At 43.3% G+C, this 25,768-nt stretch overlaps 1 protein-coding gene across 5 annotated transcripts in view; it reads left to right on the plus strand.

Annotated features, from left to right (window-relative positions):
- Positions 1–25,768, plus strand: part of diaph2 (diaphanous-related formin 2) — a 759,144-nt gene that overhangs the window by 404,109 nt on the left and 329,267 nt on the right. For all 5 annotated transcript variants that reach the window (XM_045717986.1, XM_045717985.1, XM_014199083.2 and 2 more), the window contains one exon: positions 23,815–23,913. In XM_045717986.1, coding sequence (XP_045573942.1) covers positions 23,815–23,913 — 99 coding nt within the window. The remainder of the gene's footprint in view (positions 1–23,814; positions 23,914–25,768) is intronic.

The raw sequence follows: 25,768 nt of genomic DNA on the forward strand, positions 1-25,768 counted from the left end.
TTCTGGATATTTTTGTTGTTATTCTGTCTCTCACTGTTCAAATAAACCTACCATTAAAATTATAGACTTTCTTTATCAGTGGGCAAACGTACAAAATCAGCAGGGGATCAAATACCTTTTTCCTCACTGTACCTAGGTGTCTGGTTAGATTGTAAACTCTCCTTCCAGACTCACATCAAACATCTTCAATCCAAAGTTAAATCTAGAATTGGCTTCCTATTTCGCATCAAAGCATCCTTCACCCATGCTGCCAAACATACCCTCGTAAAACAGGATCCTACCGATCCTCGACTTCTGCGATGTCATTTACAAAATAGCCTCCAATACCCTACTCAATAAATTGGATGCAGTCTATCACAGTGCCATCCGTTTTGTCACCAAAGCCCCATATACTACCCACCACTTCGACCTGTACGCTCTCGTTGGCTGGCCCTCGCTTCATACTCGTCGCCAAACCCACTGGCTCCAGGTCATCTACAAGACCCTGCTAGGTAAAGTCCCCCCTTATCTTAGCTCACTGGTCACCATAGCAGCACCCACCTGTAGCACACGCTCCAGCAGGTATATCTCACTGGTCACCCCCAAAGCCAATTCCTCCTTCGGCCGCCTCTTCTTCCAGTTTTCTGCTGCCAATGATTGGAACGAATTACAAACATCTCTGAAACTGGAAACAATTATTTCCCTCACTAGCTTTAAGCACCAGCTGTCAGAGCAGCTCACAGATTCCTGCACCTATACATAGCCCATCTATAAATTAGCCCAAACAACTACCTCTTCCCCTACTGTATTTATTTATTTATTTATTTTGCTCCTTTGCACCCCATTATTTCTATTTGTACTTTGCACTTTCTTCCACTGCAAATCTACCATTCCAGTCTTTTACTTGCTATATTGTATGTACTTCGCCACAATGGCCTTTTTTTGTCTTTACCTCCCTTATCTCACCTCATTTGCTCACATTGTATATAGACTTATTTTTCTACTGTATTATTGACTATATGTTTGTTTTACTCCATGTGTAACTCTGTGTTGTTGTATGTGTCAAACTGCTTTGCTTTGTCTTGGCCAGGTCGCAATTGTAAATGAGAACTTGTTCTCAACTTGCCTACCTGGTTAAATAAAGGTTCAATTAAAAACAAACTGGTGGCAACCACAGCACAATCAATAGGTGGTGTACAGTAGCTGGCGCTGAAAATATACCTAACTTGTTATGCAAGTGTTGCACACCAACAGATGGAGAAAACCTACACCAGTCGAGCAATTCATTTCAACAATAATCTTGTTTTTAATTTGACTTTACAAACAACAAGAGGGCTTAATTGGAGTCTATTTCTTCAGAGCCTGGACCTATATAAAATAACTTAACTGGCTGAGGTAGGCTACAGTATGAGGATTAACAGCCTAATAGAAGTAGGATTTATTTATTTATTATTAGGCCTACTTACAATTGCAAATAGTCAAAAATGTAGCATCCTACATAAAACAATAATTTAAATAGCCCACCCAACTACCTCAACCCCATATTGTTATTTATTTTTTCTCCTTTGCACCCCAGTATCTTTACTTGCACATTCATCTTCTGCACATCTATCTCCAGTGTTTATTTGCTAAATTGTAATTATTTCGCACTATGGCCTATTTATTGTCTTACCTCCCTAATCTTACTAAATTTTTCACACACTGTATATAGACTTTTCTATTGTGTTATTGAATGTACGTTTGTTTATCCCATGTGTAACTCTGTGTTGTTTGTGTCGCACTGCTTTGCTTTACAACTGCCAGGTCGCAGTTGTAAATGAGAACTTGTTCTCAACTGGCTTACCTGGTTAAATAAAGGTGAAATAAAAATACATTTAAAAAAATGTTAATACAGTCTGCACGTTCAAACTAAAACAATGTAACTAATAATGAAAGTGCACATTTGTAAATCCCAAACTCTAGAAGTAATTGGTGTGTGTCATTGTGGTAATAATAAAGAATGTAGCCCGTCAAGCAAATGTTTCCTATTAACAGGACAATAGACTTTTTATAGCCCGGCTACTGTTGTGAAAATCCATCAACTTGCATTGTATTCAATGCTTAACTAAAGTGTTCAATTTCTAACTCAAAATAGCATGTCTTTTCAACATCTTTATGCTTTTGTTAATCTACTTGATCTTCTTCCTTTTTTTCAGTAGCAATATTGAGCAAATTGCTCAAGGGCCACGGTTTATTAGTCTGTGAAGATGACATTATTGAATGTCTCGCCAGCTTTGATCCATGCCTGGGCCTGCAGGATGCAAAGTTCTTTGTTTGTCAGACAAATCATTCAGTTGAAATTACAGAACAGTACAAAAAAAGAGAAAACACATGGTTAATGTTCTGAGAATAAAAATAAATAAATATATATATATATATATAGTTGAAGTCGGAAGTTTACATACACTTAGGTTGGAGTCATTAAAACTAGTTTTTCAACCACTCCACAAAGTTATTTTTAACAACTATATTTTGGGCAAGTCGGTTAGGACATCTACTTTGTGCGTGACACAAGTAATTTTTCCCCAACATTTTTACAAACAGATTATTTCACTTATAATTCACTGTATCACAATTGCAGTGGGTCAGAAGTTTACATACACTAAGTTGACTGTGCCTTTAAACATCTTGGGGGGGGGGGGGGGGTGGAGTGATGTCATGGCTTTAGAAGCTTCTGATAGGCTAATTGACATTGTTTGAGTCAATTGGAGGTGTACCTGTGGATGTATTTCAAGGCCTACCTTCAGACTCAGTGCATCTTTGCTTGACATCATGGGAAAATCAAGAGAAATCAGCCAAGACCTCAGAGAAAAGTCTGGTTCATCCTTGGGAGCAATTTCCAAACACCTGAAGATACCACGTTCAATGTTTGGCCATAATGACCATCGTTATGTTTAGAGGAAAAAGGGGGAGGCTTGCAAGCCGAAGAACACCATCCCAACCGTGAAGCACGGGGGTGGCAGCATCATGCTGTGGGGGTGCTTTGCTGCAGGAGGGACTGGTGCACTTCACAAAATAAATGGCATCATGAAAGGAAAATTATGTGGATATATTGAAGCAACATCTCAAGACATTAGTCAGTAAGTTAAAGCTTGGTCGCAAAGGGGTCTTCCAAATGGACAATGACCCCAAGCGTACTTCCAAAGTTGTGGCAAAATGGCTTAAGGACAACAAAGTCAAGGTATTGGAGTGGCCATCACAAAGCCCTGACCTCAATCTAATAGAACATTTGTGGGCAGAACTGAAAAAGCATGTGCGAGCAAGGAGGCCTACAAACCTGACTCGGTTACACCAGCTCTGTCAGGAGTTATGGGCCAAATTTCACCCAACTTATTGTGGGAAACTTGTGGAAGGCTACCCGAAACGTTTGACCCAAGTTAAACAATTTAAAGGCAATGCTACCAAATACTAATTGAGTGTATGTAAACTTCTGACCCACTGGGATTGTGATGAAAGAAATAAAAGCTAAAATAAATAATTGTCTCTACTATTATTCTGACATTTCACATTCTTAAAATAAAGTGGTGATCTTAACTGACCTAAGACAGGGAATCTTTACTAGAATTAAATATCAGGAATCGTTAAAAACTGAGTTTAAACATATTTGGCTAAGGTGTATGTAAACTTCCGACTTCAACTGTATATTTCTTACCGAGCCTTTCCATAAGTCACGCCCAAGTTTCTTCAACTGTCTTCTGACTGTGATTAGAGCGATGTTGATGTTGTGCCGTGATGCTTACAGATTGCCTTTTGCCGATCACTCATCATCTTCATTCATCAGTGAGTCAATGGCTTGAGTAGTCATTGATTCACTCACGTGTTGAAAAGGGCGAGGAACGAGATGGAGTCACAATCCATGCCAGGCACACATACGTGGTGGGTTCGTCAGGTCATTGGTTCACCCTGACATTTCCATTCCTCTTCTGACAACATAACTGCTCACCAGGCACGGCAAGGGCCGCCCGGACCGTTATGCTGTTCTGCTATTCCAAGAATGTGTAACCGAAGAGATATACCACGAGTGGGCAAAGAATACATAGCCTTTCCGCTGTGGACATCTATTTCAGCACCGTTTCGCGCTGCTCTGAGACAAGCATGGAGAAACGAAAATGTTCAAATATTCCATGATATTCTTAAAATATGTGTTGACTGAATATAAGCAAGTGATGTCTGCTAAATAATCAAGTTAGGTTTATCCAGAAATGAATAATTCTAAATAACAAACTGGCTTTATTTACAAATTAGTGAGAATGTCTCACCCCATGGTCAAGAATTGCCTTTTTCTCATTCACTCTAGGTTAAATAAAAATGAAATATCCAAAATATTGCTACTTTTTAAACAAAGCAATTATTATTAATTAATTTAGAATTATATAAAAAGTCCCTTAGATATTCTCAGATATTCTCACAGATCCTAACAGAAAATGCCCCTTAGATATTAATATAGAGTCCTCCAATCCTCTAAATGTAATTATTGGTGGAGAGTCACATCATTGATTTATTTGTTATTTTTTTAGATATACTGTTAAAAATGGTGTAGGTCTTATTTATTTAAAGAACATATTGAAGTTAGAAGCAAAAGCCTACAACTATTTTAGCACCATTTCGTGCTGCTCTATGACAAGCATGGGGACTGGTCTTGATAAATCAATGAGATTTTTAGACAAGAATTAGAAAATTAGGGTGCAGAAATGTTATGCTCTTAGTGTAACCTTTATTTAACTAGGCAAGTCAGTTAAGAACAAATTCTTAATTACACGGGGGACCAGTACTTAAATTTTTTTAAAAAAATGTAATAAAATGTATGCACTCTACTGTAAGTCGCTCTGGATAAGAGCTTCTGCTAAATGACTAAAATGTAAATGTAAATGTAACAAGGACAGCCTACTCCTTCCTCCCGTTGTACATATTTTCCATTCCTATCCTAACGGAAACGCTGATGGTTTCGTTTTTTTGTTTTTCTCTGAATAGAAACACCATAATATTAATCAAATTTATTAAGCCAAATTACTTAAAATCAATCCCATATACTATGTTATTACAAAAATGGTTATACATTTTCCGGTAATGCCAATACGGAAGACTGTCAAATGCTTCTTAAATATGCCCTCTGGTGGTCAAACTAGCAATAACTTGCATTAACAGATAAAATGGCTGACAAATAAATAACGTGCCACAGAATGCTACAGCAGCCCGCAAGGTGTGCCGCCGTATGATGCAACTTTTAAAGGAGGAACCACTGTATATTTTGTAGCTTTCTTGCTTTAACTGCAAGATCTGTGCTGAGAGGGGTACTTAAAGGAATGGCAGCAGTAACCATTGAAGGACATAAGTGATGTACTTACATGTTGAAGCTCCATACTCCACTGCTTTTTGTGATTGAAACGGCGCTTTTCTAGCTGCAGTGTCTCCACAATAACAATGTTCAAAGCAGATCAAATACGTCACATTTCTTTAATGTGGGATGATTATTCTTCAGTATGAGATGTTTTAGCTGCTTTTTTGACCTATTGTGACATATCTCATGCCTTGTAGAGACTGATATTGGCATGACATTGTGTGTAGGATCTCAGTATATTGAGTGCTGTGTGTTCATATTGTACATGCAACTGTGTGTGTCTGTCTGTCACATGACTAATGGATAGATGGTTTGATAGACAGAGTGGGTTAGAATGTATAGCTCTGTATGAATTCCCCCCCCCCCCCGCCCTTTTGTACATTCTTACGTTTCAACCTACTTAGACATTTTCTCAAGCTAGGAATTTGGCATGATGAATTCCTTCTCACTTTTGACATATTTTGGCAGGCATCACCTATTTATCTTAAACATGCACCTATACTGTGTATCATGATCCAATGAGAGTATCCATGAAATGTGACTGGCAGGTGCCACTTGGCAGCATCTAAGCACATGGTTTTCAGATAAATCTAATTGTATGTCTCATTTATGGCCATCAAATTAACAGACGTATGTAAAATAGAACGATGGAGATGGATCATTACATGGGTGCAAAGGGCATATTTCTTTGTGTGTGTGTGTGTGTGTGTGTGTGTACGGCCTGTGTGTGTAGAGGTTGCTTCAGTACATCAGAGAGACCCATACCAGGGGGTCAGAAAATCCAAAGACTCCTGATGAGTTCAAGGCCAGCCAGAAGGGTTGGGGGGTGAGTGTGGGTGGGGCTGTGTGTATGTGGGTGGTTGTGTGTGTTTGAGGGTGCATTCCTGTGTGTGAGGGTGCGTTCATGTGTGAGTGTTTAAGGGTGATTCTGGCATGGAGCTGCCAAGCTGTCATACATAACCCAGAGAGAACACACATTCCAGTGATCATGGCCTGCCTTTGGATGAGATTACCCTCAGAGGCTCCCTTCATCCAGCAGCTTCTTGTAAAAGGCCTGGAGTAGCCAAAGTTCTCATGTTTTGATCAGCCCACTATAACAAGTTATTTAGAGAGTGGGCTTCACTACTATTCACTAGCCCTCATTAGGACTTTCAATCACAAGAACCAAGTGGAGTTTCAAACATGTGGTCACCCCCATGTTCATGGTTGTGCCCTAAATGGCATCCTATTCCCTATATAGTGCACTACTTTTAAACAGGGCCCATAGGGTACTATAAAGGGAATAGGGTGCTTATGAGACGTTTCCCATGTATCGTTTTGGGTGGAAGAAGGGGGGCAAGTGCATATGATTCCAGTGCCATCGCGTGGAGGTTAAGGGTGAGAAGCCATGAAAAGTCAAACTGACATTTACTCCTGAAGTGCTGACCTGTTGCACCCTCTACAACCACTGTGATTATTATTTTACCCTGCTGGTCATTTATGAACATTTGAGCATCTAGAAGAATTATCTGGCCTTAAAGGCCATGTAATCTTATAATCTCCACCCGGCACAGCCAGAAGAGGACTGGCCACCCCTCAGAGCCTGGTTCCTCTTTAGGTTTCTTCTTAGGTTCCTGCTTTTCTAGGGAGTTTTCCTAGCCACCGTGCTTCTACAGTCGTGGCCAAAAGTTTTGAGAATGACACAAATATTAATTTTCACAAAGTCTGCTGCCTCCGTTTGTATGATGGCAATTTGCATATACTCCAGAATGTTATGAAGAGTAATCAGATGAATTGCAATTAATTGCAAAGTCCCTCTTTTCCATGCAAATGAACTGATTCCCCCAAAAACATTTCCACTGCATTTCAGCCCTGCCACAAAAGGACCAGCTGGCATTATGTCAGAGATTCTCTCGTTAACACAGGTGTGAGTGTTGACATGGACAAGGCTGGAGATCACTCTGTCATGCTGATTGAGATCGAATAACAGACTGGAAGCTTCAAAAGGAGGGTGGTGCTTGGAATCATTGTTCTTCCTCTGTCAACCATGGTTACCTGCAAGGAAACACGTGCCATCATCATTGCTTTGCACAAAAAGGGCTTCCAGGCAAGGATATTGCTGCCAGTAAGATTGCACCTAAATCAACCATTTATCGAATCATCAAGAACTTCAAGGAGAGCGGTTCAATTGTCGTGAAGAAGGCTTCAGGGCACCCAAGAAAGTCCAGCAAGCGCCAGGACCATCTCATAAAGTTGATTCAGCTGTGGGATCGGGGGACCACCAGTACAGAGCTTGCTCAGGAATGGCAGCAGGCAGGTGTGAGTGCATCTGCATGCACAGTGAGGTGAAGACTTTTGCAGGATGGCCTGGTGTCAAGAAGGGCAGCAAAGAAGCCACTTCTCTCCAGGAAAAACATCAGAGACAGACTGATATTCTGCAATAGGTACAGGGATTGGACTGCTGAGGACTGAGGTAAAGTCGTTTTCTCTGATGAATCCTCTTTCCGATTGTTTGGGGCATCCGGAAAAAAGCTTGTCTGGAGAAGACAAGGTGAGCGCTACCATCAGTCCTGTGTCATGCCAACAGTAAAGCATCCTGAGACCATTCATGTGTGGGCTTGCTTCTCAGCCAAGGGAGTGGGCCCACTCACAATTTTGCCTAAGAACACAGCCATGAATAAAGAATGGTACCAACACATCCTCCAAGAGCAACTTCTCCCAACCATCCAGGAACAGTTTGGTGATGGACAATGCCTTTTCCAGCACGATGGAGCACCTTTCCATAAGGCAAAAGTGATAACTAAGTGGCTCGGGGAGCAAAACATCAATATTTTGGGTCCATGGCCAGGAAACTCCCCAGACCTTAATCCCATTGAGAACTTGTGGTCAATCCTCGAGGCAGGTGGACAAACAAAAACCCACAAATTCTGACAAACTCCAAGCATTGATTATGCAAGAATGGGCTGCCATCAGACAGGATGTGGCCCAGAAGTTAATTGACAGCATGCCAGGGCGGATTGCAGAGGTCTTGAAAAAGAAGGGTCAACTCTGCAAATATTGACTCTTTGCATCAACTTCATGTAATTGTCAATAAAAGCCTTTGACACTTATGAAATGCTTGTAATTATACTTCAGTATTCCATAGTAACATCTGACAAAAATATCTAAAGACACTGAGGCAGCAGTCTTTGTGAAAATCTATATTTGTGTCATTCTCAAAACTTTTGGCCACAACTGTACATCTGCATTGCTTGCTGTTTGGGGTTTTAGGCTGGGTTTCTGTATAAGCACTTTGTGACATCTGCTTATGTAAAAAGGGCTTTATAAATACATTTGATTTGATTTGAAATGCTTCAAAGGAGATAACCACGGATCTGTGTCACATGAAATCACAGCTGCCTTTGTGCAGGTGGTTCACATCTCACAAATCCACCTGTAATTTAGTGGGGCTTTGAGCGCCAGGCTCTCTGTAGATCAGAGATCAGAGAGGGACGACTCATACTGCCACTCTTGCCACACAGGCCCCCTTTAATTTGACCCATTGATCCTCCACGTGGATTGAAAGGATCCAGCACTTTGGCACTGTCTTTCCTCATCATATTCCCGGGCCACCCAAAGTCTTTGTTTTCCTCTCTAACCGGAATGCTGAATAGCGGGAGGATAAAACAATGTCTCTGTTTAGGTTGGTTCGTTTCCTGAGTGGAGTTTGTCACTATGTTGCTTTTCCTCTGGTCCAGCAGTGACCTCCAAGGCCTGCGCTTAATTAAAGGTCCAGTTGTAACTCAATGTTGATTATGGATTTGTTTTCTTCTGGAAAGCCACTCTCTCTGCATGAACTCCAAAGCCACCAGGCGGCCACTGGAAAACACTACTCTCTGTACCTGGAGTCACAGTCAACCCTTTCATTTAGACAATAGGGAGAATGAGAGTGTTGGGGAGTGGAACTAAAATTGTTCTTTAATATTGTGATTGAGCTAGCCAGTGGTGACTGTAACTCAATAAGTTCTGCTGATGATGGGAGTGGAGCAGTAACATAGTAGCAGGTGAAGACCTACTTTGGCTCTGTGTGGTTTTTACTGGAGTTCTCCATTGGCCCAGAGGCTGTTCTTTACAAGTTAAAACAGAGCACCAAGTGACAGTCTCTGAACCTTCATCGCCCTCTTTACTGCCGCTGGTTAACACACAATCCAATTCAAGAGTAACCCAGACTGGGATTGTAGCAGCAGGTCTCGTAAACACCTCATAATCCAGGCCGCTGGGAATGGGGTTGGAACACGATTCACACTCCCCCACCATGGACCATCCATACACCGAATTCCAATGCAATGGAGGTCAAACACATATTTACAATCCTACCAGCACACTAATCAAGGCCTCAGCGTGAGCGGGAAACAAAAGACCCACCCAACACGACAGTAACGGTGGTTGCTGCACCCTAATGGCTGCTAGGGCAAGTCTATCATTTTAACTCATTAAGCTTGACTAAAACTGTTATAACTATTGTCATTAAACCAAACAAGGGAGACTGTAATCAAGGCTGCACTTCTAACAGCATTAACGATGGGCTGCAACGTCGTTGGAAGCCAAATCAGAAATAATTGGCGGTTAGCCGCCAGCATGTCACAAAGCGGTAATGATGTTTTGAATGACACGTGAGGTCTCTTTCTTTTGCCTTATTATTTTCCCTTCTAGGTTGTCTCTCAGGGCCTCATCCACCCCCTCTCCCTCCGTTCAGCTCTGGGACTCTGACTTTTCTCCTCTCTTTCTTTTTTCCACACAAACCTGTCTGTTTTCTCAGGGGTTCTTTTGGCTGTGGCTGGCTGTCAGCAGGCCTGGAGATGGGAGCCTCACAGGAAGTGGTTAATGCAGAGGAGAAAGGCTGGGGAGTTGTGTTAGTGTGTGGGTTTGTGATGCGAGGCCTCAAGGGGATGGCCTGAGTAACATAAGCCATGAGCGCCAAGAGCTTTCTCTCTGTCTCTGTCTCTACTTCCATGTCTTTTCCTTGACCAGCTGGATCTAGCTCAGAGCACACGGAGCTCACACCCCACAGCACCACACCAGGGCCAATGAAGCCCCCTCTAAAACAACAACAAGCCTCCCCGCAGCACGCATTCCTACTGCGACTCCTGGCCCAAGACACTCTCCCCATGTTTTCATTCGCGCTCTGATTTCGCTTTGTCCTCATCTTACATTCCCCTCCCCTAGGACATAACTGCCTCTTTGATGAGAGAGCGAGAGAGACTGAACCATTTAGTATGTTTGGGTACGACTGATATAATACTGTGTTCGCTTATAGAAAGTCAAAGCAGGTATACAGTGACAGACACACATCGGATTCCAATGCAGTTCACGACTGAACACCTCTCTCTCTTCTCCCCTCCAGATGCTGAATAGTACATATTTAATCAGGGCATTTCTGCTTTGACACCTACATGTCACTGGAGCATGTTAGACGGGAGGCTGTCTGAAGAATAGTCATCAGGATGTGACACAGACAAAGCCTTTAAAGCCTCAATCTTGCACTGCAGCCCAGCTGGTGCGTTGCTTCACAATATACTCGGCACTCAACGGTTGTCAAAAATTGTTTATCGTCAGCCAGGGAGATCTGTATTGGTTTGTGCCAAGTGGCAAGGCATGAATTTTAGCTGCAGCTGCTGTCTTTTATAGGATTGGGGACTTACAATTATACTGTACTATCTGCCCCTGACGGTGTTGATTCCCCGGGATAAACCCATTGCTGCTAACAAGCGTGGAGCCTCTCCGCCAGAAAGGAAAAGTTTTCCCCCTCCTTATCCTTCAGCAAACCTTGACATTTCCCCATGCAGACATGTGAAGTATTTCTTAAGTCCTTTCACACCTTCATAGACAAATTGGATCAACCTATCGGTTAACCTTCAAGTGAAGGGGATAATACTCAACCACATTTCTAAAACATAAACCTTGTAAAGCCGAGTTGCACCCCACTGTTTTTTTCCCTTCCTTTGACAATGCTTCATGTTTGACTCTTTTTTTCAGTTCCTTTGAATAGAGAAACAGTCTGAATATGTATCCTAAGTCCAAAACACCGGTGGCTCAATATGAACTAAAAGGGAATGCCAGCAGGTAGACACTCAAGTCTACTCTGCTCACTATCAGAGAGATAGAACAGGTGGGCAGGGAGGTAGTCACACAAGCAGTCACACGGCCAAAGGAAGTGAAACTTTCAGAGCCAATTAGGAGCCTCGGTGCAGCTAGGACCCAGAATACACCAGTTGCAGAGGCCGGTATCCCAGAAGTCATTATTTCTTTAGTAGTTAGGCTGGGTTATGTGAGTGTGGCCTCAGGATCACTGGAGAAGACATGATCAGAAGGTGACGGGGGCAAAGACACAGGTGGCGGGAGAAGAAGCAAACAAACTAAAATTGAAGCTCTAAACTACCCTTGCACAGACAACAAATGGACCACTCTCCCTGAGTCGCTCGCCACTTTTCATCATGTCTTCATCTCCCAAAATGTTTGAGCAAGAGATGACAAAAGAGGAAAAAAGGCGCCAGGAGAGAAAGAGAGGGCAGATTAGGTTCTGTCAGATGACAAATGTACAGAAGGCAGACCTGTCGAGTAGACTCCAAAGTAGGGCATTCGCCAACGAGATAAAGGAGACCACACTCTGTTGTCATATCAAACAGTGACAGTGCAGTAGAAATAGTCCCACTAGTTGCTGTTAGCAGTTGATGGTATTCTTCAATAACACAGACCCCAAAGTAAGTCAGGGGGAGAAAAATAGGTTTATTGAAAGAGAACACATCATAATTGTTAAGCTGGGAAGTACAGTTGAAGTCGGAAGTTTATATACACTTAGGTTGGAGTCATTAAAACTCGTTTTTCAACCACTCCACAAATTTCTTGTTAACAAACTATAGTTTTGTTAAGTCGGGTAGAACATCTACTTTGTGCATGACACAAGTAATTTTTCTAACAATTGTTTATAGACAGATTATTTCACTTATCATTCACTGTATCACAATTCCAGTGGGTCAGAAGTTTACATACACTAAGTTGACTGTGACTTTAAACAGCTTGGAAAATTCCAGAAAATGATGTCATGGCTTTAGAAGCTTCTGATAGGCTAATTGACATAATTTGAGTTAATTGGAGGTGTACCTGTGGATGTATTTCAAGGCCTACCTTCAAACTGTGTGCCTCTTTGCTTGACATCATGGGAAAATCAAAAGAAATCAGACAATACCTCAGAAAGAAATGGTAGACCTCCACAAGTCTGGTTCATCATTGGGAGCAATTTCCAAATGCCTGAAGGTACCACGTTCATCTGGACAGACAATAGTACGCAAGTATAAACACCATGGGATCACGCAGCCGTCATACCGCTCATGAAGGAGACACGTTCTGTCTCCTGGAGATGAACGTACTTTGGTGTGAAAAGTGCAAATCAATCCCAGAACAACAGCAAAGGACTTTGTGAAGGTGCTGGAGGAAACAGGTACCAAAGTATCTATATCCACAGTAAAACAAGTCATATATCGACATAACCTGAAAGGCCACTAAGCAAGGAAGAAGCCACTGCTCCGCCATTAAAAAGCCAGACAACAGTTTGCAACTGCACATGTGGACAACGATCGTAATTTTTGGAGAAATGTCCTCTGGTCCGATGAAACAAAAATTGAAAAGTTTGGCCATAATGACCAGCGTTATGTTTGGAGGAATAAGGGGAAGGCTTGCAAACCGAAGGACACCATCCCAACCGTGAAGCACGGGGGTGGCAGCATCATGTTGTGGGGGTGCTTTGCTGCAGGAGGGACTTGTGCACTTCACAAAATAGATGGCATCATGAGGGAGGAAAATTATGTGGATATATTGAAGCAACGTCTCAAGACATCAGTCAGGAAGTTAAAGCTTGGTTGCAAATATGTTTTCCAAATTGACAATGACCCCAAGCATACTTCCAAAGTTGTGTCAAAATGGCTTAAGGACAACAAAGTCAAGGTATTGGAGGGGCCATCACAAAGCCCTGACCTCAATCCTATAGATAATGTGTGGGAAAAAGCCATGACATAACAATCTGTCTGTAAACAATTGTTTGAAAAATTACTTGTGTCATGCACAAAGTAGATGTCCTAACTGACTTGCCAAAACTATAGTTTGTTAACAAGAAATGTGTGGAGTGGTTGAAAAACTAGTTTTAATGACTCCAACCTAAGTGTATGTAAACTTCCGACTTCAAATGTATCTATGAATCCCGGACCGAAGTTCCTCCCGTGTCTCTGACCCATTAATCATTATTTCCCTATTATAAAAAAACAACTATTTCCATTGATCGTTAATTCCCTTTTGACCTTTAGTCCTCTGCGTTGTGTATTTATCTTCACATATTTTTACATTGCCAACATTTATCCCAGTATCATGTGTCAGACAGAGCATCAGTCATGTTCATTGTAGTGCCAACACAAATACTGTTGACTGTTGTTAGAATTGTTATTTTATACTTACAATCTAGCAGTAGCAAACGTATGGTCTTCATTAGAGCAAGAAAGAAAGAATGAGAGTTGGAGACAGTGGAACAGCGATAAGCATCCCTGCATGTTTCTGTGTGTTTGTGTGTAGCCATTGCGTCTGAAGGCTTAGTTTGGGAAACAGAGAGGGGAGTTAAGGGGAGCATGGTGCTGCTTCTGCTAGCTGGTAGATATCTCTTCTCTAGCCCTGCTGTCTGTACTTTAGCACTCAGGCTGGGTCTGGGCCTGTGTACCATAGAGCTGGGAGAGGTAATAGAGACTACTGGGACATAAGTTTTCCTGCCAGCTGTCTGAAGAGGCCCAGCCTCAAATCTCTGCTTCTCATCCTGGAGCTGTTACATGAGCCTAGGCTTCAGTGTTTCTCCTGCTGAATGCTTAAACCCAGCTAGGCAGGGCCTGGGCTTAATGGACGCTGGAGGCAGCCGTTTGTAGCATCAGCAACTGCCTCTCCGGGCACTCAAGCGCATTGGGTCATGGCGGGCTGCCCCGGCACAACCGGAGAACAGGTTCCTGGAGCTCATTGCCTGTCAGGCCCAATCCTCAGGCTGCCCTCGAGCTCTCTTCACGGTCAACTAACAAGGCCTTACCACACTCTCTGCCTCTCCCAGACAGAGAAGGAAGAGAACAACAATGTTCTCAAGGTCTCAACACTCCTAAATGAAACAGCAGAGATGTTAGAGGTCGTCTTGAAGCTCAGGTCAATGCCGGTTCTTTTTTCCTTGTCATGCAGCCATTTCACTTAGTTTTCCCACGATATGTCCTGTGTCAAAAGCCATCCCTTTATTCTCTGTATAATGTATTTTAATTGTCTGCAGCAACACTGTGAGTAATGCAATATTCCACCTTTCCTTCATGGAAGACTAATCAGAATCCCCAGTCTACGAGATAAGCTATTAGCAGTAGGAGTCAGCAGATATCCCCCAGGTGGAATATGCCATTAGTAATGCTCTGGCATCTCCTATATGAAACTGCTGGATGAGTGTGATCCATGAAAGCAATCACAGATGGATGAGTCATTGTAGGGTTAAATCCTGCCAAGATTTCCTGGATTCCTCAACATGCACATCACGTTTTCAGAATATTTGTAACGCGGAAGGTTACATCACTGAATTTCCATTTCTAATGGATGGTAAGCAATGTATGAATGCAGAATGTCTACCTCTATGTTAGGGGTTAGCCATCCCTCTTCTTCCTCCTCATCTCTCGGGTCAAACACTCAGGTCAGAGTAAGAACAGAATTAAATATGGAGGACATTATTGAGATATGTATGAATGAGTATCTCTCCCTCACACATGAAGAGGTGGTGGTTATCCCACTAGGCTCTGTGTCTCCAGGCCCAGCTCTGCGTCTCCATTCCCAGCTGTGTGACTCAAGGCCTAGGCCCAGCTGTGTGTCTCCAGGCCCAGCTGTGTGTCTCCAGGCCCAGCTGTGTGTCTCCAGGCACAGCTGTGTGACTCTAGGCCTAGCTGTGTGACTCTAGGCTGGTCCTCTCCACTCCTCTCCTCTTACCTTCATACTGAAGCCATTACTGCGCCATGGGTCATTATATCACCCTGGGAGATTCATCTCACCTCCCAATGCCTCCTCCTCCCTCCATCTCTGTCTTCTGTTAGCCCTGGACTGACTAGAACCAGCTGCTGAGGGGAAAGACAGGTGACCTTCGAAGAGCGTGAGAGGGACAGTTGAATTGAACACTCATGTTCACTCATGTGGACAGTCAGGCATGTACACACACACACACACACACACACACACACACACACACACACACACCATGATTTCCATCATTATCATTACCAGCCACTTCCCCAACTCCCTGTTATCATTAGACATGATGATGATTGCATGGATGAGAGTACAACCTCTCCCCCAGCTGCAGCTCGGTTCTAATTGCCTCACCTTGGGTTGTGGAGTGGTGAGACAGTCTGTCCGAAATGTTCCCACTGTGTGAAGGTCAAGCCTGGGCAACAAGGAAGATGTTATCCAAATGGCTTAACTAACTCGGCTCTCAGAGCGAGGATCATACCTATTCAGTCCGATAGACAGGTATTTAGTACCTACATCTCTTAACATCAACAAATGAGATGCTTCTCTAAGGAGGAGTTGATCGCCCAAATCGCTTCTGATAATGGATTGGGTTCTGATGGACGGCTGTTGCAGACACTAATTTAAAGACCATGTCATCAAAAATCCTCCACTGTTTCCAAATGTGGAATGTACATTAAGCACTTATCTTGCTCCCGGACTGTTTGTTACGCTGCCCTCAGATTCAATTTGTGCACTTTTTCATTCTTGATTGGCCTTATCTGATCAATGATGGTTCGCTAGCCTTAAAAAAAAAGAGAAACAAACAATTTCAGGGTTCCCGAGTGAAAGAAAAGTATTGCCTTTTTGAGAGTGGGAGCACGCTTTTGAGATCATAGATTGAGGGAGGAGTGGAAAGAGAGGGTTTATATCCCAATAGTAAATTGGCTTTGGGGTTGAGAGAGAGACCTCTGTTTAGCCCTAATCAATGGGAGAAATTCGACACAGCTGGAATTCGCTGGTCAAATGGTGTTTTCTAACCTTAAGTTCTGCTCTCTATTTTGGGAGGTCTCGTGCTCGTCCGTTGACCCTGGTCTTCAGGGTCGGATATCACATGTGTTTTCTGTTTTTGGGGGTGACATCGAAAGAGATACAGTGCCCCTGGAACATGACTCTCTCATATGCTTGAGATGCACTCTGGGTACCTAACAGGAAATAAGAACTCTTCTCAATGACACAGAAAAACAAGCCGATTTGACCACATGATCTCTTATTTCGAAAGAAAAACATTGTGTACACACAAACATCATAAAATGTTTTCCTACATGGCTATGTAGTTAGCTATTGTTGTATTCCATTAATCGTCTAACAGTGAAAGTACGCTTAAAAGCAGATGTCAACTTGTTGACACAGACGATTACACTGTCTGTTATTACTCTTACACTGCCAAAACACATCCCTGTCTATTCCCTATAGCAGCCTTGTTGGCTGGGCTAGATGCAAAATTAAGCAATCGTCCTACACTACATGGCCAAAAGTATGTGGACACGTGCACGTTGAACATCTAATTCCAAAGTAATCAGCATTATATTGGAGTTGGGCCCCCCTTTGCTGCTATAACAGCCTCCACTCTTCTGGGAAGGCTTTCCACTAGATGTTGGAACATTTCTGCTGGGACTTGATTTCATTCATTCACAAGAGCATTAGTGAGGTCGGACACTGATGTTGGGCGATTAGTCCTGGCTCGCAGTCGGCTTTCTAATTCATCCCAAAGGTGTTCGATGGGGTTGAGGTCAGGACTCTGTGCAGGACAGTCAAGTTATTTCACACTGATCTCTAAATCCATTTCTCTATTGACCTCACTTTGTGCACTGGGGCATTGTCATGCTGAAACAGGAAAGGGCCTACCCCAAACTGTTGCCAAAAAGTTAGAAGCACATAATCGTCTAGAATGTCATTGTATGCTGTAGTGTTACGATTTCCCTTCACTGGAACTAAAGGGCCTAGCCCGAACCATGAAAAACAGCCCCAAACCATTATTCCTCCTCCACCAAACTTTACAGTTGGCACTATGCATTGGGGCAGGTAGTGTTCTCCTGGCATCCACCAAACCCAGATTCGTCCGTCAGACTGCCAGATGGTGAAGTGTGATCCATCACTCCAGAGAACTCATTTCCACTGCTTCAGAGTCCAATAGCGGCGAGCTTTACACCACTTCAGCCGACCCTTGGCATTGTGCATGGTAATCTTAGGCTTGTGTGTGGCTGCAAGGCCATGGAAACCCATTTCACTAAGCTCCCAACGAACAGTTCTTGTGCTGACATTGCTTCCAGAGGCGGTTTGGAATTTGGTAGTGAATGTTGCAACCGAAGACAGACAATTTCTATGCGCTATGCGCTTCAGCACTCAGCGGTTCTGTTCTGTGAGCTTCACAATAACAACACTTACAGTTAACCAGAGCGGCTCTAGCAGGGCAGAAATTTGACAAACTGACTTGTTGGAAAGGTGAGCTCTTCAGTAAGGTCATTCTACTGCCAATGTTTGTCTATGAAGATTGCATGGCTGTGATTTTATACTCCTGTCAGCAACGGGTGTGGGTGAAATAGCCAAATTCACAAATTTGAAGGGGTGTCCACATACTTTTGTAAGGAATATAGTGTATATCCAAAGCCTCCCTTTAGAGAAACCAGCTGCATCCCAAAGAACCAATATCCTTGGAAATAAATCGGTATTTTTCCAATTCCGTTAAAATGTTTGAGTATTGCACATCTAGATGTGTGAGCTGCAGCTGAAGCAGGCATCGGCAGAACCCTATGGCTCGGCCCCTCTCAGAATCCATCTCCTTTAGAGGGGCTGGCAGCTCTGGTGGCTCAATCCCCAGCGTGAGTCAGAGAGATGGAGGACGGAACACATGTTTGCAGGCAGATTGCACATTCGGTGGGGAATAAATTGCCTCCTGGACAGCCAGACTCCACATTGTCTGGTCCACTCTACGTCAGCCTGCCCTTAAATACAACTGTACAGGACCTGTCATCAATGCTTTCTTCAGTTTCTACTTTCGAAAAGGCCTCCCATCGCACGGCGTTGTCGTCTGGTGGTTTGTTGTCTGGTGGTGGCTGCGCTTCGTCGGACCAGTCTCAGTCTCTGTCTCTGGAAGTGAACATGTGGTAGTGTTTAGCTTTCTAATGCCCCGGGCCCTTCTGGCTGGTCTTTAGGGAGATATCTCATGGAAGACTACCAGCAAAACGATTGTGGCCCAGTCAACACGGCGAACGGCCAAGTGTGGAAGAACTCTGGTTATCAGGATCTCTCCAGAGCTAACCACGGTCCAAAACTCACATACAAGGCTCACACAGACGCCAAGCCATCTTAAACTGGCCAAATCAGTTTCTATTGCTTGTGTAGTTTATCTATTTTTTTCAATAAAATCCTTCATTCTATGGTAGGCTCCTCTGGTCATAACAAGCTGTTATACTCCCCTTCCTCTGGTAATGAAATGTAACTATTATCCTGAGCTGGGCCTAACATGCATATGATTATCTTGGCAATGAAATAACTTCAGTGTTATTGTTTAACGGTCATTTGGAAACATCTTTCTCTTTTCGGTACCAGTCTCCTATGTGTTTCCCTCCCTTGATATGTTGTTCCAACAAAGCATTGGGAAACTCTCTCTGGTTATATTACACTGACACATTCTTGTAGTCTGACTGACATGGTCAAGATCAACCAGAGACCTCATTTTCCCTGAGTGCTTCATCTGGCCTTGCTTTAAACAATGCACAGTTTTTGCTGTGAATATTAACCGACATGCTGCTCTGCAGAAGTCATTCATATTTTAGTGTTATTTGTGTCCTACATGTACTCAGCGTGTCTTACTCAACTTTAATTTATCTGTGTGTGATCGGAGTTCTCCATAAAAACTTAACGAGCCATCACTATTGGTTGTTTCAGTGAAAGGCTTTTCGCTATGCGAGGCCCAGCTGCTGTCTAGCTCGGTTTACCACGTGCCCAGAGGAACACAACATGCTCCCACCCTGCTCATTCCTGTCCAAATGGACCTACCTCCTGATCTCATCGATAGCTCTCGCGTAGACGCTAAGTGCTACTTTTGGTTTGCCAATGAAAACAATTACTACAGCCTCTCGCTGTTAATTTGTGATTAAGATTGCATTATTGCCATGTGTCGGGCCTGACAGCCTGTCATAGAAATGATACATCCTGACGAGAAATGGGCCCCATGCTTTCATTGTGCCCGACAGCTCCAGCAAACCTGCTGGCTGCCAATTTCACCCCCTTCCTCTACCCACCACAAACTGCTCTCTCATAAATGGATTCATGGAAGATTGTATTAACAAATAAAGGGCTCTAAGAGAGGGATGGCGCTTGTTGTTGGAGTCTTACGTCTTAGCCACTGAGCAGTCAGTAAAACACGTTTGGTGCTGGCAAGTGGTTTTATCAACTGTCAAGCCATAGCCTCAAGGGGAGGTTGAGCGGTTAAGGTTTTACTTGGCAATAGCAGAACTCTATTTACTTGCAAACTTTTAGTTGGGAAGGAAACGAGGCTGATGACTAGTAGGAGTGTTTTTTTCGTCCGTTTTCCCGATGCTTTGAAATGGCCACCTGTAGTTATCCTGTCCACACTTCCTGGACACTGAATAAACTGGCAGGCAGTATGTGATATCCCCCTCCAGGCCCCATCAGTCCACACATGGAGATATGAGGAAACATGCGGCGTGTGGCAGAATTGAATCAGTGAGCATGTATACTAGCAGATAGCAGCTAGAACAGGGATGGGCAACTGGCAGCCCCCGCCCGTTTTGTAGGCCCACGGACCAATAAAAAAAAAAGTTTTGCACAAGGTCCTTTTTTTCTGGATCTTTGTAGAATTTCGATCCATTTTGAGTCGCACAAAATTGTGTTCTCTACTCCGACATTTAATCCACAGATAAAAGGGGACACCTAGTTATTTTCTCGTAATCTCTCCTTCAGTAGTAGTAGTCTTCTTCTACGACTATGACTACTTCTTCTTCTTCTGTGTACTTTATATGTCGTTTGGCAACCAACTTTAAGGTGCATTATCACCAACAACTGGACTGGAGTGTTCACCTCAGTTCATCTATCAATCAATCATGTGGGTATATGCTCCTAAAAGCAATGAGGAGATGGGAGAGGTGTGACTTGCACCGCGCCAAGCGTAAAAAATAGAACTAAGTTATATTTTAGTCCCTGGCTACGCAGACACTTGTTGATGTATGGATGTGGGTACGCAGACCCACGAGCCACTGCGGCCCCCACCCGCATCAAAGTTGGATATCTTTGATCTAGATGTAAGCTATCACCATACCTCTCGCTAACCTATGCCGCTGCTGCTGCTTCTAACCCGAGCCAAACAGGACAGGAGAAGCACGATGGGACAGTATCATATTGGAATGGGGCTGCAGGTAGCCTAGGGGTTAAAAGCATTAGGCCAGTAACCGAAAGGTTGCTAGTTTGAATCCCCGAGCCGATTAGGTGAAACATCTCTTGATGTGCCCTTGAGCAAGGCACTTAATAATTCCATAATTTCTCCTGTAAGTCGCTCTGGATATGAGTGTCTGTTAAATGTAAAAAAAAAAATGGAATGTGTCTGTTTTAGAGGACAGCTGGGGGTGAGGACAGCTGAGGGTGAGGACAGCTGAGGCGCTGGTGAATGTTTCAACAGCGTCCCACAGAGAGTGTGAGGTACCCATGTGGAAGATCCAGCTCGCACAAGGGGTGTGTGTGTGTGTGTGTGTGTGGGGGGGGGGGTCCAGGGCCCCGATATGGCCCATCGTTGTCCCACTTACTGCCTGCAAAAAAACATAGACATCCCTGTGGGGAGATCAGTGATTCCTGATGTTTTATTTTCTCTGGGCCTCTAGTTTCTTTGTCTGAGGCTTGGTCTCCGTGAGAAGCTCTTGGCCCATGAACAAGGCTCATCCAACCGTCTCACTGCGCTTGACCCGGGGCATTATGGGTCCGTGATGTCATCGCCAGGGGACTTGTCATGGGGCACTTCACCTAATCTGAGCGTTTTGAATAATAGGCTGTATCCAAATGATGCGGAGAGAAAAGTGGATACAGAAAATAATTTGCCATGAAATGCAATGAAACAAGATCTTTTCACAGCCCTGTAAAATCAAGGGCCTCATAAAGTCATATCCTCGGATTACAGTTTCACAATATATATATTTTCTTTCCACATGGAAGTCAGAACTGGATAATTCATTTTTTACACAGTTTTCTACAACCATGTACCAATTATTATTTTCTTAAACCGCCAATCATACGTTTCTTTCAGCCCAGATGTTCATTGAACACATATAGGTTGGTCATTATTGAACACTTACTGTATGTAGGTTTCCAAAACATTGTTTCACTCCTATACAACTAACCACAAGACGTTTTAGAATTAAGGCTGGTTTACATCATGTAAACAATTGTCGTAGTAACATCATGAACATTTTATTGTTGTCCGATATCAGACTTGCTGTCATTATGAAGAAATATAAACACAAAATGACAGCCTCTGCATGACATCAGCAGCACGCTGCTTCAAATAGCATACCTTCTCTATTTTAACACCAATAAACGCATCAATTTTAAAATACATTCAGTAAATGTCAACATAGCAAGCCAGGCAACTAAAAGCTAGCTGGCTAACCAGTTCAAATAATGAGTATAGCTGACAAGGTCTTAACTTTCACTACTTTTGATTAATTATTACAGGAAAATAAACCCCAAAAAACATAATAATTTACAAGGTAATGGCGAGCTTGGCGAGCTTACAGAAAATACATTTCTGCCACAGTGTGATGAAATAAAGGTAAGCAATTCTATCGAGTAGCACTATGTCAAAATTCACACTTTAAAATTCAGAATATAACTGACTCTATACTCGTTTTGAGGGGTTAAATCATATTATTGAATCACCCTCCCACTTCCACCTCCCTATTCCAGCAGCACAGTGTATAGTATAAATAATATCTTCCCTGAAGTGTTGTGTTGACAAACTGCCTGGTAGTGAGGCTGAGGCTGGTTGTGTTGGGCGCCTGAAGCAACATATTCTCCTCTCTACCGACTCAGGAGATGCTGTTGCCTCTTTGATTGTTTCTTCAAATATGCAGATACTTTCTGGGGATCTGGTTGTTTGTTCTGGGTATTTCCTGGGAGACTCACACCTTGGGCTTAAATAAATAGAGGAGTTGTGATGATTAGCGGCGAGGCGCTCTGCCACTCCCACAAGCCATCTTGAGTGGATGGGGTGGGGGTACCGAGGAGTTTTCCTCTCTCCTTCTCCTGCTGCCGCTGCCGTCTCCTCCTGAGTATACTGTACATTCATTCCTCCCTCCCTTCCTTATCTCTCTCTCCCTCCCTCCTTTCCGTTTTAAAGACAGTATGCTCACTCCCTAGGGGTGGCTCCCAGACAAAGGGGCCCTGTGATTGTAGCAAGTTTGAATGCATACTTACCTGGACGTGTGTATGTAAATAATAATAATAATAATTTAATTATTATGTGTGTAGAGGTAAACTTAATAGGAACGATTGGCTGACACATAGTGTCACCTATACCGTGCGGAATCTCCCTGACACACTGTCATTAAGAATGGGGCCGGTCTCCTGAGTCGTAGGCTGCTTGTGTGTTGCCTGCCTGTCTGTGTGCTGCCTGCCTCTCTGTGTGCTGCCTGCCTCTCTGTGTGCTGCCTGCCTGTCTGTGTCCTGCCTGCCTCTCTGTGTCCTGCCTGCCTGTGTTGCCTGCCTGTGTGGCGTGTGCCTGCCTGTGTGCTGTGTGCTCAGTGGAGCAGCAGTGTGTGGCTCTCTCCAGGATTACGCTGGGAACACAATTATCTCCCTGGCTTTGGGAGGCTGACAGAATGAGCCTTGGGGAAGGGGAGCTGTGTTTGTCAACTATCTTACAACACGCACGCACACACACACAAGCTGCTGCTGCAGGCTCGCTCCAGCAGACCAGGGCGTATTATACATGAATGTGCGAGAAACTAATATGGAGGGCCTAGCTGCTGGCGTCTAAATGGTGTAGATGTTACCTGGCAGGGTCTTTTTAGAGTGTAAAGCTTGGTTTCCATTGGCTTTAGAGCCCAGTTGGATGAGTGTATTCCTGTGTTGGGTTAAATACTCTTTTATCATTCATATACTCCTTTAAAAACCACTTTGTCTTTGTTTCTCCATATGTGTACCGGTCTCATGCATAGAACCTTAAGGCTCCCAATGTGTATTGTCACCTAGTGTGCTCATAACATAATGTGAATGTACATTTTCAAAATAAACCAGAATAATATATATTATGAAAATACCAAACTAAAGCAAACATTTAATCATTTATTATGGGTCAAGGCCATTGCTGCACTTTCCATACACCAGTTATGTTCCTCAGAATTGAATATGCATCCCTTCTGTTCCTTCTACAGTGAAAAATGAGGTGGATGAGACAGACGCCAGGGTGACGCAATTCAAGAAAAAGGCGAAGGAGCTGCGAATCTTGGACGCAAAGACGGCACAGAATTTGTGTAAGTACTCATTGCCCCTTTATCAAGCTTGTCCATCTGAGAAAAATGTCACTATGTCCCAGGAATGGTATAATTGAATTGTGAAAACTGGTTATTAAAACGTAATTTGAGGCTATATGCCACCAGAATTTGGGCTCAATTAGGCACAGTGTGTTTTACAAATGCATGTTACATTCAGAGTACATGTGCCATATAACTCCGCATATAGGGCAGTTGAACTGTAGGACAGTCAACACCTACTAGCATTTTTGCATTCAGGGCACAATGTGTTTTATCAGTCCCTCCAGGATTAAGCAATTATGTGATTGCAGAATTCCCCGCATATTATGGGAAGGATTAGGATTGACCCTTCACTGCACTGTTATCACATAAAACTGTTCGATCTCCACATTACAAAAAGTGTGCAATTTCAACCAATCACTGCAATTTAACCACATAAAATTGTTCAATCAAGTCACACGTTAACAACCTTTTTTTTGGTCAGAATTGCTGCAGCAAAATCAAGCATTTTTGCCCGTAGAGATCACAAAAAAAATGCAGCGAAATCCTGGAGGGACTGTTTTCTAAACACATATTACATTCAGAGTATGTGTCATATAACTCATCTAGCACATGGGGATGTTGTACTGTAGGACGGTCAAGCTGTTTTGTTCGGCACTTATGATGACTAATGTTCTTAGGGCTATTTGCATACCCTACAAACAGGAATATTGTTTTACCTGAGCTGTGGGTAAGTGCTTTTTTGGCAATGTGCTGGGGGTCATCGCTGCTACAGATGGATGAAGTCCCAGCCCCCTCTGATACCATTTGTAAAATCAACACAGAACAGGATCAAGAGACAATGCCGGGTGTTTGTTTTGTGATTATCCCTAGCAGCAGGTGTGGACCATATGCTGTGAGCAACACCATCACTGTATCTCTCTCCACCTCTGACCTCTGACCTGCTAGACTTCTTCCTGCATCAGATGACGAAGAAGGCTTGCCTGGAATTCAAACGGAATATCTCTTTGTTTTTCTATTGTTTGACCTAACTAACTTATCAGTGCAATGGAGCAAAATTCTGTTTGGATTCCAGTTCCTCTTTCTCATTGTAGCATAGCCAGAATTTATCGATGGATGGCTTATGTTCAGTTATCGATGGATGGCTTATGCCTTACCAAGGAGAAGCCTCTGTCACATTGACAGCTCCCAGTCCCCCCCTCATGCAATATTCATGCATTCAATGCTAAAATAGCAGGTCACATAAACTCCACCTCTTCCCTTGTCTATCCCTGTTTGTGATTCTACTGGATCTGAAAACAAAGTATGTTAACATGGAGTGAAGATACTTTAAATCTCCAGGCTGCTGTTGAGGGGGTGGTGGCACAAGTAGGGGCTAAACTCATATGTCAAAACAGGGGGAGATAAAATCCCAGAAATATCAACAAATAGCAACTACACCGCCCCCTCCATCTCCATCTACTCTCTGACTCTGATTCCAGTCATGTTGACAGTGAGGTATCAAGTATTGCTTCATATCATCACTGTTCTCTTGTGATTGACATATTGATGATTACATCAGGGGGAAATAATAGAAGGTTGGTGTTGGGGCGGGGAGCCTTGCTGGAGTGGGTGTAAGGTGTGTGTGCGTGTGTGTGTGTGTGACAGTGGAATGGAAACCATGACTACTCTAGAGTGGCTGACTGACTCACCTGCATACTTACACACTAACATGCCTACTCATCCCCTCAGGAATATGCCTCTGCTTCATGTACTCAACTAATAGCGGGGGTGTGATGCCTCTTTCCTAGCTGGACATTGACTGGACACTGATGTATTGAATGGAAGTTGGGAAATGATGACTGTGATGGGAAAT

This window comes from Salmo salar, chromosome ssa05 (genome assembly GCF_905237065.1).
Source record: "Salmo salar chromosome ssa05, Ssal_v3.1, whole genome shotgun sequence".
NCBI lineage: Eukaryota > Metazoa > Chordata > Actinopteri > Salmoniformes > Salmonidae > Salmo > Salmo salar.